This window comes from Mustela putorius, unplaced genomic scaffold, assembly GCF_011764305.1.
Source record: "Mustela putorius furo isolate JIRA1106 unplaced genomic scaffold, ASM1176430v1.1 tig00000508_pilon_pilon_pilon, whole genome shotgun sequence".
Taxonomy (NCBI): Eukaryota; Metazoa; Chordata; class Mammalia; order Carnivora; family Mustelidae; genus Mustela; species Mustela putorius.
In genome coordinates, this window is record NW_025421402.1 from 6,533,329 (window position 1) to 6,557,166 (window position 23,838).

At 37.7% G+C, this 23,838-nt stretch overlaps 1 protein-coding gene across 2 annotated transcripts in view; it reads right to left on the minus strand.

Moving 5' to 3' along the window:
- Positions 1-20,812, minus strand: part of LOC101691226 (complement factor H) — a 78,566-nt gene extending 57,754 nt beyond the window's left edge. Inside the window, exon 1 of one of the 2 annotated variants that reach the window (XM_045081134.1) lies at positions 20,541-20,812. In XM_045081134.1, the coding sequence (XP_044937069.1) occupies positions 20,541-20,598 (58 nt within the window). In that variant the 5' untranslated portion in view covers positions 20,599-20,812. The remainder of the gene's footprint in view (positions 1-20,540) is intronic. The other variant, XM_004756469.3, reaches the window with a different exon arrangement.
- Between the last annotated feature and the right edge of the window lie 3,026 nt (positions 20,813-23,838).

Genomic DNA, 23,838 nt, shown 5'->3' on the forward strand with positions numbered 1-23,838 from the left:
AAAACAGAAAATAAAACTGAAGTATATGCTGATTACTTTTAATAAAATGGAACCTGGGCTCATGGGTGGCTCTGTTGGTCAAGCATCTGACTTGGATTCAGGTCAGAACCTGATCTCATGGCTCCTGGGGACCAGCCTCCTGCTGGGCTTCCTGCTCAGCAGGAGTCTGCCTGGATATTCTCTCCCTTTGTCCCTTCCCCTGCTAGGGTTCTCTTTCTCATATAAATAAATAAATCCTTAAAAAATGGGACAGATAATTTGAAAGTAAATGATGGAAACTAATACTCTATGAAAATGTTAGCCAAAAAAGAGAGGGTTAATATATAATTTCAGGCAAATAATAATTGAAGGCAGAATGTATTGATAGATAAAAGAGGGGCTTTTCACAATAATAAAAGAACCATTTGAACAGAAAGATGCAATAATTCTAAATGTGTATGAACATTTAGAATGATTGCTGGAGTTGGCTCATACCAACTCACAGGAGATAATTATAAACATCTCTTCCCAATGAAGAATTGAGTGATATCATATTGATAACTGGAAATTGACCATATCATGTGTATTAACACATTGAGTGCTGGAAAATTTTACAAATCAAGACTCTTTTTTACATAGTTGATTGTTATATACTTGCCAGCATACCCCTGTACATAAACCTAGTAATATGTCTTCAAGATAGAACAGAAGTAAGAAAAGTAACAAATCTCATGGCTTGAGATTTAAATACACGTCTCCAAGTATTTGATAGACAAGGAGATAGACAAATAAGGATATGAACTTTTTTTTTTTTTTTTTTTTTTGTTACACGAGGGAGAAGGAGAATGAGAGTGAGTGGAAGGGGGAGGGGAGAGAGAAAAAGAATTCTAAGCAAGAATCCTAAGCAAGCTCTCTTTTTTGGTGGGATCCTTGTCTGGTTTTGGGATCAAGGTGATGCTGGCCTCATAAAATGAGTTTGGAAGTTTTCCTTCCATTTCTATTTTTTGGAACAGTTTCAGGAGAATAGGAATTAGTTCTTCTTTAAATGTTTGGTAGAATTCCCCCGCGAAGCCGTCTGGCCCTGGGCTTTTGTTTGTTTGGAGATTTTTAATGACTGTTTCAATCTCCTTACTGGTTATGGGTCTGTTCAGGCTTTCTATTTCTTCCTGGTTCAGTTGTGGTAGTTTATATGTTTCTAGGAATGCATCCATTTCTTCCAGATTGTCAAATTTATTGCCGTAGAGTTGCTCATAGTATGTTCTTATAATAGTTTGTATTTCCTTGGTGTTAGTTGTGATCTCTCCTCTTTCATTCATGATTTTATTTATTTGGGTCCTTTCTCTTTTCTTTTTGATAAGTCGGGCCAGGGGTTTATCAATTTTATTAATTCTTTCAAAGAACCAGCTCTTACTTTCGTTGATTTGTTCTATTGTTTTTTTGGTTTCTATTTCATTGATTTCTGCTCTGATCTTTATGATTTCTCTTCTCCTGCTGGGCTTAGGGTTTCTTTCTTGTTCTTTCTCCAGCTCCTTTAGGTGTAGGGTTAGATTGTGTACCTGAGACCTTTCTTGTTTCTTGAGAAAGGCTTGTACCGCTATATATTTTCCTCTCAGGACTGCCTTTGTTGTGTCCCACAGATTTTGAACCGTTGTATTTTCATTATCATTTGTTTCCATGATTTTTTTCAATTCTTCTTTAATTTCCCGGTTGACCCATTCATTCTTTAGAAGGATGCTGTTTAGTCTCCATGTATTTTGGTTCTTTTCAAACTTCCTTTTGTGGTTGAGTTCTAGCTTTAGAGCATTGTGGTCTGAAAATATGCAGGGAATGATCCCAATCTTTTGATACCGGTTGAGTCCTGATTTAGGACTGAGGATGTGATCTATTCTGGAGAATGTTCCATGTGCACTAGAGAAGAATGTGTATTCTGTTGCTTTGGGATGAAATGTTCTGAATATATCTGTGATGTCCATCTGGTCCAGTGTGTCGTTTAAGGACTTTATTTCCTTGTTTATCTTTTGCTTGGATGATCTGTCCATTTCAGTGAGGGGAGTGTTAAAGTCCCCTACTATTATAGTATTCTTGTTGATGTGTTTCTTTGATTTTGTTATTAATTGGTTTATATTGTTGGCTGCTCCCACATTGGGGGCATAGATATTTAAAATTGTTAAATCTTCTTGTTGGACAGACCCTTTGAGTATGATATAGTGTCCTTCCTCATCTCTTATTATAGTCTTTGGCTTAAAATCTAATTGATCTGATATAAGGATTGCCACTCCACCTTTCTTCTGATGTCCATTAGCATGGTAAATTCTTTTCCACCCCCTCACTTTAAATCTGGAGGTGTCTTCGGGCTTAAAATGAGTTTCTTGGAGGCAACATATAGATGGGCTATAGACCAATATCCTTGATGAACACAGATGCAAAAATACTCAATAAAATACTAGCCAATAGGATTCAACAGTACATTAAAAAGATTATTCACCACGACCAAGTAGGATTTATTCCAGGGCTGCAAGGTTGGTTCAACATCCTCAAATCAGTCAATGTGATACAACACATCAATAAAAGAAAGAACAAGAACCATATGATACTCTCAATAGATGCTGAAAAAGCATTTGACAAAGTACAGCATCCCTTCCTGATCAAAACTCTTCAAAGTGTAGGGATAGAGGGCACATACCTCAATATCATCAAAGCCATCTATGAAAAACCCACCGCAAATATCATTCTCAATGGAGAAAAACTGAAAGCTTTTCCGCTAAGGTCAGGAACACGGCAGGGATGTCCATTATCACCACTGCTATTCAACATCGTACTAGAGGTCCTAGCCTCAGCAATCAGACAACAAAAGGAAATTAAAGGCATCCAAATTGGCAAAGAAGAAGTCAAATTATCACTCTTCGCAGATGATATGATACTATATGTGGAAAACCCAAAAGACTCCACTCCAAAACTGCTAGAACTTATACAGGAATTCAGTAAAGTGACAGGATATAAAATCAATGCACAGAAATCAGTTGCATTTCTCTACATCAACAGCAAGACAGAAGAAAGGGAAATTAAGGAGTCAATCCCATTTACAATTGCACCCAAAACCATAAGATACCTAGGAATAAACCTAACCAAAGAGACACAGAATCTATACTCAGAAAACTATAAAGTACTCATGAAAGAAACTGAGGAAGACACAAAGAAATGGAAAAATGTTCCATGCTCCTGGATTGGAAGAATAAATATTGTGAAAATGTCTATGCTACCTAAAGCAATCTACACATTTAATGCAATTCCTATCAAAGTACCATCCATCTTTTTCAAAGAAATGGAACAAATAATTCTTAAATTTATATGGAACCAGAAAAGACCTCGAATAGCCAAAGGGATATTGAAAAAGAAAGCCAACGTTGGTGGCATCACAATTCCGGACTTCAAGCTCTATTACAAAGTTGTCATCATCAAGACAGCATGGTACTGGCACAAAAACAGACACATAGATCAATGGAACAGAATAGAGAGCCCAGAAATAGACCCTCAACTCTATGGTCAACTAATCTTCGACAAAGCAGGAAAGAATGTCCAATGGAAAAAAGACAGCCTCTTCAATAAGTGGTGCTGGGAAAATTGGACAGCCACATGCAGAAAAATGAAATTGGACCATTTCCTTACACCACACACGAAAATAGACTCAAAATGGATGAAGGACCTCAATGTGCGAAAGGAATCCATCAAAATCCTTGAGGAGAACACAGGCAGCAACCTCTTCGACCTCAGCCGCAGCAACATCTTCCTAGGAACAACGCCAAAGGCAAGGGAAGCAAGGGCAAAAATGAACTATTGGGATTTCATCAAGATCAAAAGCTTTTGCACAGCAAAGGAAACAGTTAACAAAATCAAAAGACAACTGACAGAATGGGAGAAGATATTTGCAAACGACATATCAGATAAAGGACTAGTGTCCAGAATCTATAAAGAACTTAGCAAACTCAACACCCAAAGAACAAATAATCCAATCAAGAAATGGGCAGAGGACATGAACAGACATTTCTGCAAAGAAGACATCCAGATGGCCAACAGACACATGAAAAAGCTCCATATCACTCGGCATCAGGGAAATACAAATCAAAACCACAATGAGATATCACCTCACACCAGTCAGAATGGCTAAAATCAACAAGTCAGGAAATGACAGATGCTGGCGAGGATGCGGAGAAAGGGGAACCCTCCTACACTGTTGGTGGGAATGCAAGCTGGTGCAGCCACTCTGGAAAACAGCATGGAGGTTCCTCAAAATGTTGAAAATAGAACTGCCCTATGACCCAGCAATTGCACTATTGGGTATTTACCCTAAAGATACAAACGTAGTGATCCAAAGGGGCACGTGTACTCGAATGTTTATAGCAGCAATGTCCACAATAGCCAAACTATGGAAAGAACCTAGATGTCCATCAACAGATGAATGGATCAAGAAGATGTGGTATATATACACAATGGAATACTATGCAGCCATCAAAAGAAATGAAATCTTGCCATTTGCGACAACATGGATGGAACTAGAGCGTATCATGCTTAGCGAAATAAATCCAGCAGAGAAAGACAACTATCATATGATCTCCCTGATATGAGGAAGTGGTGATGCAACATGGGGGCTTAAGTGAGTACGAGAAGAATAAATGAAAGAAGATGGGATTGGGAGGGAGACAAACCATAAGTGACTCTTAATCTCACAAAACAAACTGAGGGTTGCTGGGGGGAGGGGGTTTGGGAGAAGGGGGTGGGATTATGGACATTGGGGAGGGTATGTGCTTGGGTGAGTGCTGTGAAGTGTGTAAACCTGGTGATTCACAGACCTGTACCCCTGGGGATAAAAATATATGTTTATAAAAAATAAAAAATTATTAAAAAAAAAAAAAGAATCCTAAGCAAGCTACACACTCAGCACGGTAGCTTATGTGGAGCTCAATCTCATGACCCTGAGATCATGACCTGAGCTGAAATCAAGAGTCAGACACTTAACCAACAGAGCCACCCAGGCACCCCAAATATATGAACATTATCAACCAAATCGACCTTTTTTTTTTTTTAAAGATTTTATTTATTTATTTGACAGAAATCACAAGTAGACGGAGAGGCAGGCAGAGAGAGAGAGAGAGAGGGAAGCAGGCTCCCCGCTGAGCAGAGAGCCTGATGTGGGACTCGATCCCAGGACCCTGAGATCATGACCTGAGCCGAAGGCAGCGGCTTAACCCACTGAGGCACCCAGGCACCCCCAAATCGACCTTTTACATATGGATAGAATGCAACCTTCATCATCTGCAGCTACAGATTCATTCCAAGTGCACATGGAATGTTCACCAAAATAGACTATAAGCAAGGCTCAACAAATTTCAAAAGATTGAAATCACCCTAAGAGCACACCTTATACAGAAAATAACTGGAATAATCTCATAAGTTTTGAAGTTAAGGAACTCTTCTAAATTACTCTTGGGTTAAGAAGAAATCACAATACATATTAGACTACAACTTGCACTAAACAATATTGAAAATATGATATATATCAAAATTTGTGGGATGAAACTGAAGCAGAATTCCTGAACTTTCCATCCAGGAGCCCTGTCCACAAAAGGCCTGCACTATGACCTCAGGTAGTGCAGGAAGGGGTCTGGCTCTGGACAGATTTTCAGTCCTTCCCCTGAGTGGGTAGAAGCGGCAATCTTTCAGGAGGGAGGATATCGCTATTGCCAGGAGATTTCAAAAACCTTGAGTCCTGGTTCAGTTTGTAGGGCATGTGACTCCTGATCTTGGGGTTGTAGGTTCAAGCCCTACATTGTGTGAAGAGATTACTTAAAAATAAAATCTTTAGAACAAAACAAAACAAACCTTAACAGTCCCATAACAAAAATATGTCAAAACCCCCCTCTAGGCTCAGTTTGGAGAACTAGTTGGCTTCCCCAACCATTTCCACACAACATGCAAGGAGAACCTTGCTATTAATACCTGAAAAAGTTAGGGGGAAAAAAGGATAATGGTGAAGGATCTAAACAAGTATTTCTCCAATGAGAAAATGCAAGTGATTAGTAAACTGATGAAAAATTGCTCAAACTGAAAATGAAAATGAAAACCGTAATAAACCATGAATAAAACAACATGGCATTGGTTTAGAAAGTCTAAAAATCCCACTATTTGAAAATAATGTGGAGCATTAGGAACTACTGGTCCAAAGGAAAATGGGAACCACCGCAACAGCAAAGAGTTTAGCAACTTGCAGTGAAGTTGAAAACATGCATTGGTTATTACTTAGCAGTTTTACTTCTAGGAATATGTCACTGAGAGCACATGTCACATATAGCACCCATGCCAACTAGGTTTCATGTGCGATGGTATTTACAGAATATGATTTTTTAATAGCTAAACGTGAAAACAACTTCACAGTATCTATCAATAGTTGAGTGGATAAAAAATTATGATGTATTTGTGCAATGGAATAGTACACCAATGCTACAAAATGACATGAAGCGATAAAACAATGATCACATGCACTAAAACGGCACATAGGTACATTGATATTATAGGATGATTTCACCTATATAAAATTCAAGAACAAACATATATATTAGGGATGTGTCCATGGGCTGTGAAGCTATTAAAGAAGAACAAAAGTGTAATTACCAGAAGTATTAAGAAAATGTTTTCTTCTAGAGGAAAGTTAGGGCTACTGACACAATAGAAAGCCACTGGGATTTTCTGGGATACTGGGAATGTTCTATGTGTTGATATGGGTGATATGTTATATTTGTAACACAGTACCTTCATATTTTATTCACTCTTACATCTTATATCTCACAATAAATGTATTAAACTAACAGAATCTGCATATAGAGTATGATTCTTATTTTGCAAAAATTAACTGACATATAAAGAGATCACAGGATGTTAATAGGAAGCTCATGCCTACTGAGTGTAACTGCTAATATTTTTAATACTTCCTGCTGTTTAATTTGGGTATAAGTACCCTTGCTACTAGAATGACGACAGGAAGAGCTAAGATGGCAGGGTGGTAGGAAGACCCTGGGCTTGCCTCATCCCTTACACACAGCTGGAGAAATATCAAATCATTCTGAACACCCACCAAATCGACCTGCATATTGATAAACTGCACAACTAGGGAGAGAAGGGGCCACATCATGGAAGGTAGGAGGTGCGGAGACTGGATTTAGGGGAGAAATGGATCACAGGTACTGTGGAGGGGAGCCCTGGTCATGGAGAGAAACAGGAGAAAGAAAGAGGGAATGAGAGAGAGAGGAGCACACCGGGGAGTGCACAAGGAAAACACATCCCCAAAGGCATTGACTGGGAAAAAGAGAGGGGCTGATTTTTGTGAGATTTTACAACCAGTGGGTTCAAAGACTAGAGTTTTCGAAGTCTGCAGTAGGACCAGTGCTGAGCCCTGAGGGCCCTGCAGTGGTCCTGCGGAGAAGGAGGGCAGATAGTCTGGGGGCAGAAGATGCAGTCTGAGGATCCGCTGGGATGTTCTGGGAGAGACTGTTCCCTCCTCTTGAAGCACATCTGGGAGAGGTGCCGTTCATTGTCTCTCTGGGAGAAAAAACAGGCACCATTTCCCAAGACACCTGCTGAGAGCAGCTAACCCAAACACTGGTTCTTTGACACACTTGTCTCCAAACTACCATGCCCTTGTGCTTTGGTGTGATTGCCCTTCTGGGATAAACGTGCATCAGTCCCTGCATGGTGAGACCTTCCTGCAGAGGACCAGCATGGGTCTGCACCATGCCAGGTCGCTAAAGTTTTGAGTTCTAAAACTCAGCTGGCCTGTCTTGGATAGAACACAGGTGCACTGTGCTGCTGGGCAGGCAGACAGCCCAGATACAGTCAGGGTCAAGACAGGATCTGAGGGAAATCTGGAACACATAAGGGGAGACTGTTCCCTCTTTTGTGAGGGCTTCCCAGGCAGCAGTGAGCACGAACTCCCCTTTCCAGGGACAAGGGAGAGGGCTGGCAGCATTTCCTGCCCCCGTGACTTTTCTTATTCTTTCTTTTGGGATGAATTCCTCCTCAGTCCTGGCATTTTTGTCTAAAAATAAACATTTGACAAATTAGAGTAACCATTCTTGATAAATATCCTCAATAAAGTAGGGATACAGGGAATGTATTGCAACATCATAAAGCCTGAATATGAAAACCCACGTGTAATATAATTCTCAATGGGGAAAACTGAGAGCTTTTCCTCTACCACCAGGCACAATACAGGGATATCCATTCTCACCATTGTTATTCAACATAGTACTAGAAGTCATAGCTTTCAGCAATCAGAAAACAACAACTAAAAGGGAATTCACATGGGGAAGGAAGAAGTCAAATTTTCACTATTTGCAGATGACATGATACTCCATGTAGAAACCCTTAAAACGCCACTAAAAAATTGCTAGAAATGATACACGATTCACAGAAGTTGCAGGAGACAAAGTCAACATACAGAAATCTCTTGCATTTTAATACACCCATAATGAGGTAGCAGAAAGAGAAATCAAAGAATTGATCCCATTTATAATGGCACCAAACCCCATCTGATACCTAGGAATAAACTTTACCAAAGAGGTGAAAGATCTGTACTCTGAAAACTATAGAACACTGATGAAAGAATGTGAAGATGACACAAAAATTTGGAAAAACATTTCATGCTCATGGATCGGAAAAACAAATACTGTTAAGATGTCTCTACTACTCAAAGCAGTCTACACATTTAAAGCAATCCCTATCAAAATACCACCAGCATTTTTCACAGAGCTAGGACAACCTATCCTAAAGTTTGCATGGAAGCACAAAAGACCCCAAATAGCCAAAGGAATTTTAAAAAAGAAAAGCAAAGCTGGAGGCGTCACAATTCTGGACTTCAAGCTGTATTACAAACCTATAGCCATCCATACAGATTAGTACTGGTACAAAAACAGATACATAGATCAATCAATGGAACAAAATAAAACTCCCCAAATGGGCCCACAACTATAAGGTCAACTAATCTTTAACAAAGCAGAAAAGAATATCCAATGGAAAAACAACGGTATCTTCAACAAATGGGAACACTGGACAGCCACATGCAAAAGAGTAAAACTGGACCATTTCCTTACACCACACACAGAAATAAATTCAAAATAGATGAAAGACCTAAGTGTGAGACAGGAAACCACCAAAATGCTAGAGGAGACAACAGACAACAACCTCTTTGACCTAGCAAATTCTTACTAGACAGATCTCCAGAGGAAAGGGAAACAATAGAAAAAATGAAATATTGCGACTTCATCAGATAAAAAACTTTTGCACAGTGAAGGAAACAATCAAAATTAAAAGGCAACCTTCAGAATGGGAAAAGTTATGTGCAAATAACACCTCTGGAAAAGGGTTAGCACCCAAAATATATAAAGAACTTATCAAACCCAACACCCAAGGAACAAATAATCCATCGAGAAATGAGCAGGAGACATGAAGAAGCATTTTTCCAAAGAAGACGTACAGATGGCTATGAGACACTTAAAAAGATGCTCAACATCACTCGTCATCAGGGAAATACAAATCAAAACCACAATGAGATATCACCTCACACCTGTCAGAATGGCTAAGATTAACAACACAGGAAACAACGGTGTTGGTGAGGATGTGGAACCCTCATGCACTGTTGGTGGGAATGCAAGCTGGTGCAGCCACTGTGGAAAACGGATGGAGGGTCCTTAAAAAGTTGAAGATAGAGCGACCCTAGGACCCAGCATTTGCACTACAGGTTATTTAATCCCAAAATACAGATGTAGTGAAAAGAAGGGACACCTGCACCCCAGTGTTCATAGCAGCAATGTCCACAATGGCCGATCTGTGGAAGGAGCCGAGATGTCCTTCAACAGATGAATGGATAAAGAAGATATGGTTTATATATGCATGGGATACTACTCAGCCACCAGAAAGGATGAATACCTACCACTTGCACTGACATGGATGCAGCTGGAGGGTATTACCCTAAGTGAAATAAGTCAATCAGAGAAAGATTATTATCATATAGTTTCATTCATATGTGGAACATAAGGAACAGTGCAGGGGACCATGGGGGAAGGAAGGGACAACTGAATGGGAAAGAGTCAGAGAGAGGAAAAAAAAAAAACACGAGAGGCTCTTGACTCTTGGAAACAAATTGGGGGTTACAGAAGGGAGGTGGGATGGGGGATGGGGTACATGGGTGATGAGCATTAAGGAGGACACGTGATGTGATGATCATTGGCTGCTTTATGCAACTGATGGATCATTGAACACTGATGATGTACTGTATGTTGGCTGATTGAATTTAGATGAAAAATAAAAATGGGAAATTCAATAATACTGGTCACCATACATATTTATTAGCATTACTTTAATTGCTAAAGTCCTTTCTCTACTTGGTTTTATGACAATGGCTTAACGGTCCATTCTAGAATTTCTTTTTAAAAGGCAAGGGGCAAATAACCAACCGAGCTGAATCCCATCATGGAACATATTCATTGTGAAAGTGTTTATCATTTCATAGAAGCTCCATATAAAACTGTATTTTGTGTCGTAAATAATACCTGTGTCGGTTTTCATATACATTCATTTTTCTTTGATGTTTTAGCAAATTTTTAGCACATTTATGTTAGGGAACTTTTATTTTATTTTTTTTTCCACAATAGCCAAACTATGGAAAGAACCTAGATGTCCATCAACAGATGAATGGATCAAGAAGATGTGTTAGGGAACTTTTTTTTTTTAATTAATTTTTTATTTTTTATAAACATATATTTTTATCCCAGGGGTACAGGTCTGTGAATCACCAGGTTTACACACTTCACAGCACTCACCCAAGCACATACCCTCCCCAATGTCCATAATCCCACCCCCTTCTCCCAAACCCCCTCCCCCCAGCAACCCTCAGTTTGTTTTGTGAGATTAAGAGTCACTTATGGTTTGTCTCCCTCCCAATCCCATCTTGTTTCATTGATTCTTCTCCTACCCACTTAAGCCCCCATGTTGCATCACCACTTCCTCATATCAGGGAGATCATATGATAGTTGTCTTTCTCTGCTGGATTTATTTCGCTAAGCATGATACGCTCTAGTTCCATCCATGTTGTCGCAAATGGCAAGATTTCATTTCTTTTGATGGCTGCATAGTATTCCATTGTGTATATATACCACATCTTCTTGATCCATTCATCTGTTGATGGATATCTAGGTTCTTTCCATAGTTTCGCTATTGTGGACATTGCTGCTATAAACATTCGGGTGCACGTGCCCCTTTGGATCACTACGTTTGTATCTTTAGGGTAAATACCCAATAGTGCAATTGCTGGGTCATAGGGAGCTCTATTTTCAACATTTTGAGGAACCTCCATGGGAACTTTTAATAAATGATTCCACAGTATAGTTTTGATTTTTAGATTTAGGTAAACGTACTTTTTCTCCACTAGATGGTGCTGATGCCCTATTATAAAACCATGCAAACTCCCTCTTCGGCGTTTCTGCCCCTCCAGCCAGATCTTTGTTGTTGTTTGTTTTAAATTTAGTCTTCATGTTTTGATATGAAAATTTTATGCTTGGCTACAGGCTAATATGTGTGCTTTTCAGTTTAGAAATTCAGATCCACCTCATGGCATAAAGATTACTGGAAAAATAAATTAGTTAAATTTCAAATATGATGCTATATTGTGCATACAGAAATATTTTTCATTAGTATATTAACATTTTGATAGAATTAGTTCCTATCCTACTAAGTTAATGCAAGGGAAGAGTAATAAAGTTTTTTTTATCAATTAATTTACTCAACTTAAATTATTAGTTTTTAAAGGATTTATTTATTTGATAGAGAAAGCAAAGGAGCACAGGCTTGCATGGGGTGGGGAGGAGGTGGGATGGGAAGGGGGAGGGGCTGAAGAAGTGAAGGACAGAGTGTTAACCTGACTTTATGCTGAGCTCTGAACTCCACAGAGGGCTTGATCTCAGGACCCTGAGATGATGACCTGAGTCCAAACCCACAGCGAGGCGCTTAATGGGCTGTGCCAAGCAGCTTCCTCTTAGTTTTTTTTTTTTTTTTTTTTTTAAATAACGCATCTACCAAAGGCATAATCCAACCACAAAACAGCAATCAATACACAGACACATACACATGGGGTCAGCCCATTAGCTAGCCTGAGGCAAATGCATTCCCTCTTGGTTGTATTTCAAGATAATTCTTGATCTTTCAATTTTATTAATTTCAACTTTATTAACTGCTTTTAGCAACCAGATATAAAAGACAAGGACATATCTCTTTGATGTCATCTTCCTACCACCTTCTCATGGTATTTCCTGTTATGTATGTTTACTACAGAGGAAGAGTTCTCCTATCGATTAGTCTTTTTACTTCAAGTAATTTGTAAGAATTTCCATGAATTTTAAATGGCAGCTCTTGACTGTAAGAAAACGGCATCACCACCCCCTATTTGTCCATCCTTCTACTGCCATCTCCAGAATCTCAGCTCTGATTATGATCCTTTGCCACCTTGACTGGGAAACAGCCTGCTAACCAGTCTCCAAGCCTCCGTCCTCGCATTCCCCACAGGGCTACACAGGAGTTACTGCAAAATTGGTCACACCGCTCCTGTGTTTAAAATTCTTTGGTGACTTTCCCTTTAACGTGTAAGACATTCCAAACTCCTTACTCTGCCCTGGGAACCCCCTATCTGGCTCTTGCCATTCTCTCTGGGATCATCTTGTTTCCTCTACCACATATTCACTGTGCCAAAGCCTCCCTGGTTTCTTCATGTTTTGTCCAGCATCTCAAATGTATTTTTTTCCTGTACATCTTTGGGTTGTTTTCTCTCTTGCAACACGTGCACTGGAGACTTTTGGTGGTTGCCTTTGTCTCATCTTTCAGGTTCTGCTCAAATATTATTTCTTCAAAGTGACCCAGTTCAGACCAGCCCAGCCAAAGGCTCTTACCCCACTACCCCATCTCTGTTTTCCCTCAGCCCCTACTTTATTTCCTTCCCAACATAGTTCACGATTCATAATTATTATTCATAATGTTTTTATAAGGATTTCATCTATCCTGCCATCAAAATGTAAGCTCCCTGAGAAGAACGACCATCTCCATCCTGTTTTACAGAAGGATCAATTCTCAATAATACTCAGATCCTCTAACTTCAAATTCACCTCCTGTCTGCTTTGGTTCTAATCTTCAATACACTGAGCATTATCAGTTCATGTCATAACGAGCTGATAATGATTCACTATCTTGTGTTCTAACAAGAATTAGGCAAAGGGGGCCTGGGTGGCTCAGTGGGTTAAGCCTCTGCCTTGGGTTCAGGTCATGATCCCAGCATCGTGGGATCCAGCCCCGCATGGGGCTCTCTGCTCAGTGGAGAGCCTGCTTCCCCCTCTCTCTCACCTGCCTCTCTGCCCACTTATGATCTCTCAGTCTCTGTCAAATAAATAAATAAACTCTTAAAAAAGAAGAATTAAGTGAATCTTACAACATAATTTTTGTTTGAATTGATAAAAAAGCGTTCAAGTTCAGTTAAACCGTGTTCTCAAAAAATTTTTTTAAGGAGACAAAAGGAGTAATTTCAGCCTGTGTAGTCAAACTGTTGGCATGAACGTGTAGTAACCACATTTGCTTGAACTAAATTGGCAGTTTTTGAAGAGAAGGGCAGGAAGCTTATTAAATAAGTAACATAAACATATTTCAAAGGCATACAAGCATTTTAAGGAAGGCTTGGCTGATGATTCTATTTTTTTTTGTCTGAATAGCATCTCACTTCTCAAGTTCTAAGTTAATGAGTGAACTAAGTTTTCTAAAGTCTTAGGTTTAAACAACAAATATTTCAACTTATGTGTTTATGTAGTCACTTAAATGACAGTTAAATTAAAAAAAATTTATAAAGCACTACCTGGATGTACTTTTTATTCTTTTGGTCTGATTTTGTAATTTAAAATTATTCTGTCCATAAATAAGAGTGTGAATGGTTTTGGCTATTGGATAGGAATAGCATTCACTTTGCTTTCATTTGAGAGACATAGTTATAAAAAATTGCTTAAAGTTAAAAACAATTATCCTTGATAATTTAATAATTATCATTTATTTAATTTTTCCAATTTCAATTTTTTTAAAATTTTATTTGACAGAGAAGAAGAGACATCTAGAGAGGGAATACAAGTGGGGAGTGGGAGCAGGAGCCAGGAGCCCGATGCGGGGCTCTATCCCAGGACCCTGGATCATGACCTGAGCTGAAGGCAGATGCTTAACAACTGAGCCACTCAGGCGCCCCTCCAATTTCAAATTTTAAAGGGATATTATTAACATATAACAAGAGTTAATTACTTGTTTTTAAATTGGTGTATCTATAAGCTGTTATTTGATAAGTATTCTTAATCAAGTGAAATAAATCATAATAAAATTATATATTTTAAAAAACCTTTATCAAATGTGTACCAGATTGCTTTGGTAGACTAAAGTTGTTCTCTTCATACAATTATTCTGTTTTTCTAAAATAATTTTGGGAAAAAAATAACAGGAGATACTATGTTTTGGCTAGCCTAATTTTAAATTTAGTAAATATTGGAATATATTATAGAAGAAAACCAAAAATCAATTTAGGAAATATAAATCAAATAGACAAAATGGAAATAGCAAAAGTAGATATTTTATGTTAAATTTCTTTCCCAACTTCTTATTGGTTTATATGCATATTAGTTATATTTGCATATATATATGATTAGCTTTTCAAAATAGAACATATTCAAAGTATTTTACAAGTAACATGAAAATAATTAAAGGTATTTGGCAAATATATATATACTTGTATAAAGAAAACATCAATTGCAATAAAGTTTTTATTTTTTATTTTAATTTTTAAAAAGATTTTATTTATTTATTTATTGAGAGAGAGAGGGAGCACACATGTGTGCACATGTGAGCTGGGGTGGGGAGTTGTCGGGAAAGGGTAGAGGGAAGAGAGCATCTCAGGCCCTCTGTACTGACTGCAGAGCACTGTTCAGGGTTTGATCCCATGATCCTGAGATCATGACCTGAGCTGAAATCAAGAGGTGGTTGCTTAACTGACTGAGCCACTCAGGTTCGCACAAAAGGAGTTTTAAAAAATAACTCTAGAGAAAACAGAAATTATTTTGCATTATTAAAGCATTTGAAGAAGTAAAGTGATATGTTTAAAATTTAGAAGTATGATTATGCAATTTCTTCTTCAAATTTTAACAGTGTAAATACCATGAAGATAATTCCAGGGTTATGAAAAGCAAATGGAAGAACAGATAATAGCTAAAAGAAATCAGGTAGAAAACAAGTATGTGATAAAGACGGTTGAAACAAGCTACTCTCAGGATACAACTTGAATACATCACTGAAATCAAGTTTCTTGGAATGTGTAGTGTTTGGATCAACTAAAACAATGCCAATGATTGTTCAAGTCAAAATGGTAGCTTCTTAAAATAGTTAGTCTATACCGACTGGTTGCTGTAAAGTGGAGTTGGGTCAGAGGGTGACATAATTCAAAAAACTGTGTAGCAGGAATGATTTGCATCTGAATAATACTCATGACGATCTCGAAGGATAAGTATTGAAAAAGAAAAAGAAGAAAAACAACACACACTATACCCAGTTACACCTGCAGCACTTGTGGAAATGTCATTGATGGAAGATTTAGAAATGTGGGGGCTGATCTCAATCCCCCATTTTTGCAGATCTACTGTTAGTCTGTTGTACACCAACTGATGTTTCTTCAGTCTTAAATGTCCTCCTTCCTATCACACTTATCTGGTTAACGCCTATTCAACCTGCAAAGCCTACCCAAGATGCCATCGTGGCCCTGACCTATTTCCCTCTCTCCATTCGGGCTCTTACAAATCAACTCCTCAACCCTATCCCACTCCATCCTCTCATTGCTCTTTGGGTTTCTTGCCTCCTCTAAATGATCCTATACTCTCACTCTCTCTCTCTCTTTTTTTGCTTATCTCCATCATAATACCTTATATGATAAAATACAGCATGTTAATAAAATCCAAAGCCATTCCTTTTGTTTTCCCCACTAAAAATGGTCTTTTGGAAAATGCTGATCATAGGGCCTGGCACTTAACAGTCACTCAAAAAATGATCATTGAATGAACAAAGAAACGAAATAAGAAAATGAATGGATGACTAGAGAATTCTCATGGAGCCTTTCCATTACATCTGCAGATTGTAGACAACCTTAGGAAAGAGCATAGTGGATGGTAGCAAATGTAATAGATAAGACTTGGGAACAAACGTTTAGTGATTTTAAAGCCGTACTGCATGAATTCAAGAAACTCTGATATCTGTAATTCCATTGTATGTCTTGTCCACATGTCCTAAATTTTAATTTATAATTCTGAAGTCAGGAATGATTTTAGGTCAGTTCAAAAAATAAAAACGTGGGGCGCCTGGGTGGCTCAGTGGGTTAAGCTGCTGCCTTCGGCTCAGGTCATGATCTCAGGATCCTGGGATCGAGTCCCGCATTGGGCTCTGCTCAGCCGGGAGCCTGCTTCTCTCTCTCTCTCTCTCTGCCTGCCTCTCCATCTACTTGTGATTTCTCTCTGTCAAATAAATACATAAAATCTATAAAATGCAAACTATTTAAAAAATAAAAAAATAAAAACTTTTGGGAGCTATGAAGTGAACATTTCAGTAACCACTTTTCTGTCTATTACATTTTTGGTCAACAAGGTTTGAGAAACTTGTGCACTGAGTTAAAATGCCAAAGCAAATAGAAGTGTTCTAACAAATATTTTTACCCCTTTCCTTCTGTTATTTTTGTGATTTTTTTCTCTGTTCTATTACAATAATTTCTTTGAGCCATTTTTATAATGTTTTCTTATAATTTTAAGCTGAAATGTTAACACTTTTTCCTGCCCGATTACTTCATGACCTTTCTATGCACGGTATCTGAAACCAGTTAAAGTTGTTAAATGGGTAAAGTGAGCACAGGAGAGATTGGTTCGCAAGAATCTCACAGGCCTGGGCAGGTGGGGGATGGTGTGTGGGGTAAGGAGGGGGAGGCATTGCTGGGAAGAAGGAAAAGTGCAAAGGCTGTCCTACAATCAGGGATTGAGCAAAGAAATGTGAATTGATTTAGACTTTGGCTCAAGTCCTAGCAATCAAAGGCCAAAAATGAAGACTTTTACTAATTTGTGTGTCATTTGGGAACTTACTTCTGGCTAAGAATAATTTCAGCGATACTCAATAATTCAGTTGTAGTTGAACATTACGTGCAGGCAGAAGAGTAGCATGCGCGTTCTCTGGACATGTGTACCCTTAAAATAAACAAGGTTTGCTTCGGCTGACCTCCTCCTCTCATGACATTCTGGGGCATCTGCTCTGACCCTTCTCATGGGCTCTTCTCCTTAGATCTCCCCTCAGGAATACCCCACGTGCCAGACTTGCTTAGTCCAGTTCTTCACCCTCATCTTCCCTTTCTACCTTTCCTCACTGAAATGCTCCAGAGAACTTACCATCTTTGATAATTCACAGTGAACTGCAGTGAGGAACACTAGCTTTCACTCTTCTAAAGTATTTGTTCAGAGTATTTGTCATTCCACATAAACTTCAGGTTTGTTGAGTCTGGTGATATCAAATTTTTGAAGAAGAGAGGATACTAGAGACAGTTGGGTCAATGCACAGCTTTAAATCACACTCTATGGGTAAGCACCACACAACTATCTATGAAAATGGGGGGTTTTGGTGAAGAAAGAAGGAGAAATCTTATTTTTTTTCTTATTGGAATTGAAACAGAATTTTGGATTAAAATTTTTGGATTAAAAATTTTAATCCAAAATATTTGTTATTTTTGGATTAAAAATTTTGGATTAAAAACCTCTACCTTAAGTTTTCTGGATTAGTTAACTGTGTATTTACATATAACCTCATAAAAGAAGATATTTTAGAATTAATTCTTATGATTTATAATGTCAATTATTTTTTCCTTTTTAGGGTTAACTCAAATTTGAAACCTTCTTGTACTTGAAACAATACATAATTTTTTTCCTTCTCTTTCTAATAGAAGAGAATCTCTCTTCCTTTGACCTATAATGTATTTAAAGCCCCGAAAGAACTTTTTTGACCTTAAACATCCCGAATTAGAAAATACATATATCTCCACACAAAATAGCCAGTGTGTACTTGGACATTTTTCAGTGGGTTTTACTTTATTCACAGGAATTTCTGGGCTTTCTCTGTTTGTCAAATAAATAAAGTCAGGAATTTCTGGACTGTGGCTAATTTCAAAGAGTATGTTTAAGGGAACATTATTCTCAACTTTGTCCTGTAAATCTGACCAGATTTTTAGCAGCCTGTGGGGACTCCTGCAAACACAATGTTTTATAAGGAAGTAACTCATATTTCTACACAAATGGAATGGGAATGCAGAGAGCCTATTGTATTAAAGCAGAATTAGTTGGTCTCTGAGAATTTGAGCCAATAAATTCTTCTTATCAGCTGTTATTTCTCTTTAATGGTGACTAATATTTTTTGAAGAATGTTCACTTTAAACAGAGCAGATGCCGTTTATGAAATGCTAAAATGTCAAACCTGGTTGAGTAAAGCAGATTGTGAAAATATTCAAACCTGTATTCAACCAGCAGAAACTGATATCACATTTAAACACATTTTGATGAAATATAAAATACAGATGAAATGAATCAGCTGGAATCAATTACATAAGGAGTTTAAATCACTACGATTTAATTTTTATTACATACTTTGTAGCACCCAATTTTAATATTTCTAATTCCATTTTGTAATCACTTAAAAAGTTTAATTAAACTTGCCCTCTATTCTTGAGTTTTGAGCATCAACTAGAAATAAAATAAGTCTTCTTTATATGACAAATGGTATCTGCATAAAGCCTCAGCAAACGGTATGTAAATATTGAGACACTGAAATTATTCCTGTTAAAGGAAAGACAAAAAAACACTTATGTAAAGAAAAAGATGTTTGTGGGGCGCCTGGTTATGCATTTGCCTTCTGCTCAAGGCATGATCCCAGAGGACTGGGATCCAGTCCCACACTGGGCTCCCTGTTTACCCTGGAGCCTGCTTCTCCCTCTCCCCCTGCACTCCCCCTGCTTGTGCTCTTTCTCTCTGTCAAATACATAAATAAAACCTTAGGAAAAAAAAAGAAAGATGTTTGCTACGATTGATAGCATTAACAGGGTTCTGAAACTCTTTGTCAATACAATAATATTTTACTAATTGTAATATTTATGTGTGCAGGGAATAATGGAATATCTAGGTTTGGATATAAGATTTCCAAGCTAAAAATCAAGCAGTAGCATATTAGAATGAGAAACTGAAAAAAAAAATCTCTATCCTAGAAAAAAATTAAACACATTTAAATCAACCTTACAAGAATGACTAAAGGATATAATGAAAGAGATATCTTTACTTTGATTTTCTAGATAGAAAGATGCTCAAGGAGAGAGATTTTATGTTATTTGCTAACATTTCTCAATGCTTAGAGGCTGACATGAAGTAAGCATTTAATCAAAATTTGTTGACCTAGTGAAAAGTTTTCGAAATTTATGGATGATAGGTAACTGATTTGGTTTAAAAATGCCAGTCAAATATTATCACATAATTTAGTTGCCTATCATGAATTAGAAACAAAATTTCCTCCAAAGAAACTTCTTAATCTATTGAGAAGCAGTGTTACAATTAAAATTTAATATAAATCTAGTAATTTTCTTACTGATACCAGAAAGAAAACTTCTACATTCATATTCACTACTCTAAAGACTGGTCTTCTAGAATATATCTCAAATACACTATCGGAAAAAAACCCGTTAGAATAACTTAGATGTTACAAACACTGCATGTTCAAGTTTTTCACACTTATGTGATATTTTCATTCTAATGACAAGCAAGTAATGCTTGCTTGCCTACAAGACTTCTAATTTCTGTTCTGGTTCTACATATGTTCATATGCTTCTTAACACTTTCATACAAAACATTTTGGTGAAAATTTTAAACAAACAAAATAAGTTATGATGATTTGAAGGGAAATTATTATGATATAGTACAGTTTTCAAAACATTTATTAAAACATTTTTTGAGAGCACCTAGGAGGTTCAGATGGTTAAGCGTCTGACTTTGGCTTAGGTCATGATCTCCAGGTCCTGGGATGGAGCCCCAGAGGGTGGGGGTGGGGTTGAGGGTAGGGGGGTTCCAGCTCAGCAGAGTCTTCTTCTCCCTCTCCCTCTGCCTCTCCCCCTGCTTGTCCTCTACTTCTCTCTCTCTCTCAAGTGAATGAATAAACTCTTAAAAAAAACCCCTTTTTGAGTGTGTACATTAAATAAAACCATGATAAATAATAATATCACTTAAATAAACTACTTACATTTTTTAAAACTTAATGTCAAAAGCTAGTCACACACAAATCTATAGAACAGTAATTAAATCACATTTTCTAGACAAAATTCCTGTTACCACTGTGAAAAGCATGTTAGCAAATGTCTCATAATATAGAAAAAAGCCTTTTTTTACTCTTACCTTGTGCAACACAAACCGCCCACAATATAAGCCAAACGATCTCCCCTAGAAATCTCATTCTGAGGTCTTTTAGGGGTACATTTAATTGCTGAGAGTGCTCACACGATGTCAAGTTTTCTTCCTCTACGAAATCTGATTAGTGCAGGAAAGCACTTGCTCAAAAGGAAATTGAAACACAACTCGGGAATTAAAGGGAGTACCAGATGCTCCGCCCCTCAGAAATTTTGCAAGGTAGAAGAGAAAATTCAACCCCAAACCCCAGCAGTGTCAGAGTTTGAATCTGATTCTTCCTGCATTCCCACGGAATGTTAATGCTGTGACTTGCTTTTCATTTGTTTTCATAAACCCAGGCATGTTCTCTGCTGGAACACGTTCAAGTTCTTGGAATGTGCAAAGCAGTAACTGCTGATATCCTCAGGATTTCAAAAACCCTCAAAAGGAGCTTAAAAGAAGCTCTTTTAAAAATCGTTTACGATTCACCGACCAGTACCCCTGGGCCAAATAATACATTATATGTTAATAAAAATAATTCATAAAAATGAAAAAAATCATTTACAGAACTTGGAGTGAGTCAATGCTTCCACAAATAAGACCCATAAAATGTGGGTAAACGTTGCCAAGAATGTAGTGCTGGCCTGCTTTTCCCACAATCCAGGAAATTACTCTTTTAAAGCCTTCTTATATATGTGTGTGAAGCAACAGGATCACTCTCCTTGGTCATAACTGCGTTTAATAATTCAAAAATCAAGAAATTTGAACACTGAGTTTTTAAACCTTTTATTGAAACATAATATGCATAGGGAACATTTAAACAAGTGGGTTAATGAATATTGAGATGGTGGAGACATGTATGAACCCAGCGCCAAGTTTAGTTCACTGAAGAGCACTAGCTCTCCAGGAAGCCCCAGCTGTCCCTTTCGGTGAACCTCTCTCAACCTCTCCCTCACCACCCACAGAGGGACCAGTGTCCTGATCTCTAAGAATATGGAATCCATTCGTCTATTTTGTATTTTACATAAATTGAAAAATATTTTTTTTTAGTGTGTAGAGCCTTTCATGAAAATTTATGCTTGTTATTCAACCACACTGCTGTGTTTAATTACAGATTACTAATTCTTATTGCTGTGTAATATTCAATTCTGTGAATGTACCACATTTCATTTGTGCATCTGTTCGTGGGCATCTGAGTAGATTCTAGTTTGGAGCTGATAGAAAAAGGGCTGCTGTTGTGAGGGTTTTGACAAAGACATGTCCTCATTTCTGATGAGTGCACACCTCGGGGGGGGAACGGTAGGACAGAACGATGAACATGTCTAGGTGTAAGAAGTCGCATCAGAAAGTCTTCTGAAAGGATAATGCGAGTTGGTGTTCCCATCAGCAGTGAATGAACTGCTCCAAATCCTCAACACACTTGATGTTTTTAATCTGTGTAATTTTAGCCATTCTGGTGAACACAGAGCTGTAATTCTCTGGGACTTTAGTATGCATTTTCCTGAGGACAAATGAAGTTGAGCGACTTTCATGTCGTGATTGGTCATTTAGAGATTTTCTGGTGAACTATGCATTCAAGTCTTCTGCGTATATACACACATATATTTTCTACTGAGTTATCTATCTTCTACTTATCTCATTGTAGGAATTCTTTTTATATTCATAGACATTCTGGACATATTTATTACGAACATCTTCTTCAGTCAGTGGGTTGTCATTTTGTTCAGTGTTTTTTACTTTTATCTATTTATTTATTTATTTATTTTTCAAAGGATTTTATTTATTTATTTGACACAGAGAGAGAGAGATCACAAGTGGGCAGAGAGGCAGGCAGAGGGAGTGGGAGAAGGCTCCCTGCTGAGCAGAGAGCTCAATGTGGGGCTTGATCCCAGGGTCCTGGGATCATGACCTGAGCCAAGGCAGAGGCCCAACCCACTGTGCCACCCAGGTGCCCCGCTCAGCGTTTCTTAATGGGTAGAATTTCTGCATCCTAATTGAACAATTAAATGTTTTGTTTGCATAATTGTGCTTGACTCCCATTTTTTCAAACACATTCTTGAAGAGTCCAACTGACAAAGATAGCCTGCTTTTGAAGGTGGATGGTTTTTCAAAGGGTTCAAATCGCAAAGTCATTCTGAATTCACTGCCATGTTTAAGCAGAAAAAAAATTGTGGGTCACTAAGGTCCCTTGCATGTTTATTGTTCTAACTACAGGAGAGCATTTCCTTGTAAATATCACAGGATATAACAATTGCAATGGAAAAAAAATGCTTGAGACTTAAGAAGAAAAGACATTTTTAAAATAGAACAAATTTTCATTTTTTTTCTACTGGGGTTAGTGCATTTTGTGTCCTTTTTAAGGATTTCTTGTCTACTCCTAGGATACAATGATGCTTTCCTCTAAAAGCATTGTTTTCTCTTTCACATTTAAGACTGCATTTGACATCTGTGTATGGTATAATGAAGGGCAACAGATATATTTTTAAAATACCACAATCCAACTCTTCTGGCACTACTTACTGAAAATATCATCTCTTTCCTAGGACACTGCTTTACTCTGACTTTCATCATAAATCAGACAACTGGATATGTGTGAGTCCATTTCCTAATCACTTCTCTAGGCTTAGTGACTTCACACAGCAATATCTACAAGTCCCACTTTAATTTTTGTAAAAAATTCTGACGAAGTGTCAACATCTGGGAACTTGGGGATTTTCTAGTTATCTTTTAAGTTGATTTCTTATAAAGACAAATACTGTATGATTTCACTTATATGGGGAATTTGAGAAACATAACAGATGAACATGGGGGAGAAAAGAGAGAGGAAAACCATAAAAGAGACTCATAACTATAGAGAATAAACTGAGGGTGGCTGGAGGGATGGTGGGTAGGAGGTATGGGTTAAATGGGTGATGGGTATGAGGATGGGCACCCGTGATGAACACTGGGTATTGTATGTAAGTGATGAACGACAAATCCTACACCTGAAACTAATATTACACTGTATGTTAACTAACTGGCATTTAAATAAGAACTTGGAAGAAAAAATTTCAAAAAAGTTGTTTTCTTGTTTAATTCTGTTGTGATCTAAAGATGTACTCTCAGTAATTCTATTCTTTCAAAATTTGACTAGATTAATATCCAAAATATATAAAAAACTTATCAAACTCCTCATCCCCAAAATGGATAATTCAATTAAAAATGTGCAAAAGGCTTGAATAGACATGTTGAAGGCCAACAGGCAAATGAAAAGATGGACAACATCACTTATCATCAGGGAAATACACATCAAAACCACAATGAGATG